A 6,162-nucleotide genomic window follows, 5' to 3' on the forward strand; every position below is an offset into this window, starting at 1 on the left:
TTTCTTTGTTAGATGTTCTCAGAATTGGCCTCATTTAGTTTCTATTTCCTTGTCCTCTTAGTTAATTTTAGCTTCCTTCACAGCTAGTTTAAGTCCTAGGTCAATTTTCTTAGGATCTTCTTCTTCATTTCCGGTTATGGGTCTTAAGGACAAGAGGAAGGAAGTTTCATGACCTATACCTTTTGAATCTAAGTAAGTTTGGGGAAGGTTTGACAGTATTCTTTCTCCTCTTCTGCTGGTTCTCCTCCTCCTTATTTCCTCTCATGTTTTCCGGCCCCCTTTTCCTTTCCCTCTAGGCAGCTGTCCAATCTTCTCTCAAGGTCTCAATTCTCCTTCACACGTTCACAAGGCACTCTCTGCTGGTTTGGTTTAGGTTTTCGTTGGGAAGGAGGAAGGGAAGAGCAACATGCAGCTGCTGTAGACAACTTTGGGAAGAGGAAGGGTCACCTTCTCTCTCCTCCTTGTATTTATACTCCCCATTAAATGAGGTGGGGTGTTTGGGGTTGGTTCCAAATCCCACATTGAAAAAACATAATTTTTTTCTTGGGAATATAGAGTATATATACAAAAGGTCTTCTAATCCCACATTGAAAAGATATTATGTTATCCTTTTAAGTTGAAGTATTTAAACCAAAAGGTTTTTTATCCCACATTGAAAAAAGATAATTTTTTTTCTGGAGAACATAGAGTATATATATTAATGGTTTCAAATCCCACATTGAAAAAATATAACTTTTTTCTTGGAAAAATAGAGTATATATACTAATGGGTTTCAAATCTCACATTGAAAAAACATAACTTTTTTCATAGGAATATGAAGTATATATATGAAAGGGTTTCAAATCCCTCATTGAAAAGATACTTTGTTATTCCTTTAAGTTGAAATATTTAAACCAAAAAGTTTGTTATCCCACATTTAAAAAACATAATTTTTTTCTTGGGAACATAGAGTATATATACTAATGGGTTTCAAATCCCACATTTGAAGAAAACAAAACACCAGGTCTCGTCCAGGTTCGCCCAGGTCATGGGTTAACCTTCCGGGTCGACCAGGTTTTGTCGGGTTATTACCCCAACCGGTCTTTTATTAAACTTAAACCGGTATAGCCACTGGGTCCTGGGTCGACCCACCAGGCCAGGTTTAATAACCAGGGTTTTTATGTTATATAATTTTGATGTCAACACTTGAAATGTTTCAAATACAAAGAAGACTGTCAAAATTTCAGAAGAATCTTAATAAGTTAAAAATATAAATACTTTTAGATTGATTTGATTGACCACTGAAATTGTTATATAAAATGGTCAACCATTCCATCAACCAATTAAAAAGACACATTATTTTCAGACTTAATATAAAAGAATTTATATCCAAAGTTTAGGGATGTTACCTATAACATCAAATCGTGCTATAAATAAAATATTTCAATGATATTGCAATACTTAGGATAACTAAAAAAATTATTCATGCTAGAAAATACTCTAAAAGAATTTCAAATTAGGGCTGAGCATTTTCGGTTCGGTCCGGTTTTGGACCAAAATAAACAACCAAACTGATTTTTTTTTAGTTTTTGAACCGAACTGAACCAAAAACTGGTTCAAACCGATTAATTTCGGTTCGGTTTGGTTTTTCTCCCTTCCAAACCAGTTCAAATCGAAATTATTGACCACATTTTTCAGGACTTTCATTTTTGAAACTGAACAAACATAACACAAGGGATTTAAGAGATGAAACCCTTAAGCAAGGGATTGAATCCCCATCGAAAGATCTTAAAACCCTCCGGTCCATAAAACCAAGATCTGCTCCACCTTTCGAAACTACAAAGTCATTCCATTCACGAAGCAAAGACTACTGAAAGGGCTCAAGCTAAAGTTTAGGGCATGTCCCTGAGATGAGTGGCTGACTTCCTTCATGAAAGGCCTTGATTTTCATTTTAAGAGGGGGTGGCTGAGGGGTGAAAAACTGAAAATGTATTTAGGTTTAGGTTTAGGGTTAGAAGCTATTTATACTTTCTTTTTTTAAGTGCTGGCCTGGTTGAACCGGTATGATTCGATTCGGTTTAATCGGTTTCAGACTTTAGAAACCAAAACCGAATCGAACCAGAATTTTTTTATGATTTTCTAATCGGTTAATTCGGTTTTTTCTCGGTTCGGTTTTTTCAATTATTTTTTTCTAATTTTCTCTATTTAATCAGTTATTCGATTTATTTGCTCACCTCCATTTAAAATAATTAATCGAGAGACACATTCTACAAAATTCTTGAATTCTTTATTATCTTTCACAGGATATTGCGCTTGGCAAAACCTTTTAAGGTGGTCTACATGATTGTTCCTGCTGTTGCAAAGGAGGCTAAAACGATCATTTGAATGCAACAAAGCCTCTCTGCCTTTTAAGGTTGTTTTTTAAGATAATAATACCATCACAAGTTAATGAAACTTTGTGAAGAGAGGCACAAATTTAAGTTTTCGATCCTAAAGATTTCAGAGCATGGCATGCTGCAATGCTACACAGAAGGGTGTATGTTATGGCTGCTAACTATATGGTTTTTTTCCTTCATGTTTCCACCAGTAATGAAAATGCATGGAGATCTCCTTGAAACATCGACCGATGTTGTTTCAAGTGCCAATTTACTATGTTTTGAAATCATTAGAGCAAAAATATGATAGCCAAGAACTCGATTTAGAACCCTATTGCAACTAAATTTGGATCGTTTTCTTCTCTGTTTGGTTGCTCTTATTTGCAACAGGTGACTGGAAGCTTTAAACTAACAGAACAGCATGTGCACTTCATATGAATGGAAAGACTTCAGGCATATTACAGAGGCTTACGCTGCCTTACAAAAAAAGAAACTGATAGGGACTTGTTGAAGTTTCTGAAACGGCATAAAGAGTAATCCGTCGAGCTACATTTGCAATTCCAAGGAAGAAGAGAACAGCATTCCTTTCAAGCTGGAATTACCTTGAAAATACTATTAGAGAAGTTTTTCGAGTAATTACCCAAACATTGCTGGGATCTTAAAAGACTTCAAATTCAACAGTGCTTCATAGCCAATCCCTACATTATCTCAGTCCAAACATAGCTGGGATACTACTCCATTAGTTAGTTATACCTGAATGGCTATTCAAAGCTAGACACAGATCGGGGGTTTAATTTGCCACACACAGTTGGCATCAAAAGACCTAGTATTAGGGACACAATAAACATAGTATAAACTAACCCCCAGGTGATCTGTCTCTTCAAAATACAAAACAGGGACAATCCATCTATTCTATGATCCATCTACCCTTGCGAAGGAATTCCCAGTACCTAGTCAACATGTGATCCTCTGGCACCACCCTGTCCCACCTCCCTGTGCAGAATATTGCATATGCATCAGCGGCATACCTGAACAATCAGACAATAAATTCAAATGAGTCAGATCAGTTTGGAAAAACCATCAATGCAAATAGCTATAGCAGACAGCGAACTGAACAGAAATTTCCCTACTTTCCAACACCAGGCAGAAAGGTGACATGGGTCCAGTCCTCTTGCAAGTAAATCTCAGAAAGGCGTTTTATCTTCTCAGCCCTCGTGTTTTTGAAACCTAAACTGCGTGTTAGCTGGGCAATATCGTTCTGGTCAACATTAGTGGTGGTCTTTGCATCAGGACATAGGGTGAAGAAGTCATTTAAAATTGGTCTGACCTGCAATGAGAAATTTCTTTGGGATTATGCTTTTTCTATGCTGATTTCCAATAATAAAAACAGGTATGGATCTTACCTGGCCACCCGATGTGCAGTTTAATAGCATACAAATGACGAGAACTCTCCAAGGGTCATGGTAATGATTCTCTTGAAGAAGCTCGTGAGGAGATCTGGGCGGAATCCAACGGTTGTTGGGTCGTCTCCTGAGGTATGCCACATCACGCATTTGAGCAGCAGTGAGCCTGGGTGATCTCTTCCTCTTCTTCTTCTGAGCTTCTTCTTCCCTTTCGACTTTCTTGATGGAAGGTCGAGTGGAGGGGGCGGAGGAGGAAGCTTGCCCTTTCCCCCCTGAACAACCTGTAAACGCGAATTCAGAAAACAACCCCATCACACTAGCACTGACTTCTACCGGCCGTCCATGACCACCTCCTGCTTTGCCATCACACTCGAAATCCTTCTTTTTCTTCTTACTTTCCCTTCTTCTCTTCTTTTCTGCCCCACCCTCCATTAGATTAGATTTGATTTGATTTTGTTTCTCTAGGGCAAACCTTTTCATTATGTATAGAAGAGGAGGGCAATAGGGTTTCTGCTTGTGCTGGTAACACACTCCCCTTGTTAACGAAATATCGTTTCATATTCCAGGGCTTTCTTGGAATTCCACTCTTTCTTTCCGCTATTTCCAAAATTGTAAAATCCAATCTTTTCGTTTAGCCCGCCCATCCCATATCTAGAGCGGGAACTTTTTATTAGTATTTTTTCTGTTCATTAATTCAGTGCTCACTTGGGAGTTTAACGAGGCATAAAAATCCCATAAAATAACAAAAATTATTAAGGCATAAAAATTGTGTCTCCATTAATATTTCCATAGATTTAGTTTTAGCTGCCCCATAGTTATTAAACCCGGCTCGGGGGTTGACCCGGCCAAAGAGTCGGGTCCCGGGTTTCATGGGTCAACCCGGGTCAACTCGGGTCAACCCGGAAAAATTAAAAAAAAAATAAAATTTTAATATTTCATATGAAAAAATCCATGTAAATATAAATTATACATATTATGAAGTTTAAAAGAATATTTTAAAAAGTTTTTTATCCCACATTGAAAAAACATAACTTTTTTCTTGGAAACATAGAGTATATATACTAATGGGTTTCAAATCCCACATTGAAAAAATATAACTTTTTCCTTGGAAACATAGAATATATATGCTAATGGGTTTCAAATCCCACATTGAAAAAACATAACTTTTTTCATGGGAACATAGAGTATATATATATGAAAGGGCTTCAAATCCCACATTGAAAAGATAATATATTATCCTTTTAAGTTGAAGTATTTAAACCAAAAGGTTTTTTATCCCACATTGAAAAAACATGGTTTTTTTCATGGGAACATAGTGTATATATATGAAAGGGCTTCAAATCCCACATTGAAAAAACATGGTTTTTTACATGGGAACATAGAGTATATATATGAAAGGGCTTCAAATCCCACATTGAAAAGATATTATGTTATCTTTTTAAGTTGAAGTACTTAAATCAATAGGTTTTTTTATCTCACATTGAAAAAACATGGTTTTTTTCATGGGGACATAGTGTATATATATGAAAGGGCTTCAAATCCCACATTAAAAAGATACTTTGTTATCCTTTTAAGTTGAAGTACTTAAACCAAAAGGTTTTTTATCCCACATTGAAAAAACATGGTTTTTTTCATGGGAACATAGTGTATATATATGAAAGGGCTTCAAATCCCACATTGAAAAAACATGGTTTTTTACATGGGAACATAGAGTATATATATGAAAGGGCTTCAAATCCCACATTGAAAATATATTATGTTATCTTTTTAAGTTGAAGTACTTAAATCAATAGGTTTTTTTATCCCACATTGAAAAAACATGGTTTTTTTCATGGGGACATAGTGTATATATATGAAAGGGCTTCAAATCCCACATTGAAAAGATACTTTGTTATCCTTTTAAGTTGAAGTACTTAAACCAAAAGGTTTTTTATCCCACATTGAAAAAACATGGTTTTTTTCATGGGAACATAGTGTATATATATGAAAGGGCTTCAAATCCCACATTGAAAAGATATTATGTTATCCTTTTAAGTTGAAGTATTTAAACCAAAAGGTTTTTTTATCCCACATTGAAAAAACATTGTTTTTTTCATGGGAACATAGTGTATATATACTAATGGGTTTCAAATCCCATATTTGAAAAAAAAAAAAAACCGGGTCTCGTCCGGGTTTGCCTGGGTCGCCCGGGTCCCGGGTTGACCCGCCGGGTCGCCCGGGTTTGGCCGGGCTGTTGCCATAGCCGGTCTTTTATTAAACCCAGACCGGTCCAGCCACCGGGTCGACCGGGCCGGGTTTAATAACTATGAGCTGCCCTATTTAATTTAATTTAATTTCAATTTCCTTAACCTAGGAAAATGTAAGAGTCAGCTAAATAATAACTGGCAATCTAAAATCACTCCTAC

General features: G+C 36.3%; 1 protein-coding gene across 1 annotated transcript; it reads right to left on the reverse strand.

Annotated features, from left to right (window-relative positions):
* Positions 1–2,935: 2,935 nt before the first annotated feature.
* LOC133681718 (methyl-CpG-binding domain protein 4-like protein) lies at positions 2,936–4,276 on the reverse strand. The gene is made up of 3 exons (XM_062104830.1): positions 3,758–4,276; positions 3,485–3,681; positions 2,936–3,382 (listed from the first exon to the last, which is right to left on the reverse strand). The coding sequence occupies exons 1-3, from the start codon at positions 4,235–4,237 to the stop codon at positions 3,262–3,264; spliced, it is 798 nt and encodes a 265-aa protein (XP_061960814.1). The 5' UTR covers positions 4,238–4,276; the 3' UTR covers positions 2,936–3,261.
* Between the last annotated feature and the right edge of the window lie 1,886 nt (positions 4,277–6,162).

The sequence above is a fragment of the Populus nigra genome, chromosome 2 (assembly GCF_951802175.1).
Source record: "Populus nigra chromosome 2, ddPopNigr1.1, whole genome shotgun sequence".
In the NCBI taxonomy this organism is placed as follows: domain Eukaryota; kingdom Viridiplantae; phylum Streptophyta; class Magnoliopsida; order Malpighiales; family Salicaceae; genus Populus; species Populus nigra.

Coding starts and splice junctions, on each gene's coding strand:
- LOC133681718 (XM_062104830.1), bottom strand. CDS start 4,237: ATGAAAAGGTTTGCCCTAGAGAAACAAAATCAAATCAAATCTAATCTA. Junction 3,682..3,757: donor ACTGCACATCGGGTGGCCAG/GTAAGATCCATA, acceptor TTCTCATTGCAG/GTCAGACCAATTTTAAATGA. Junction 3,383..3,484: donor TTTCTGCCTGGTGTTGGAAA/GTAGGGAAATTT, acceptor CTGATTGTTCAG/GTATGCCGCTGATGCATATG.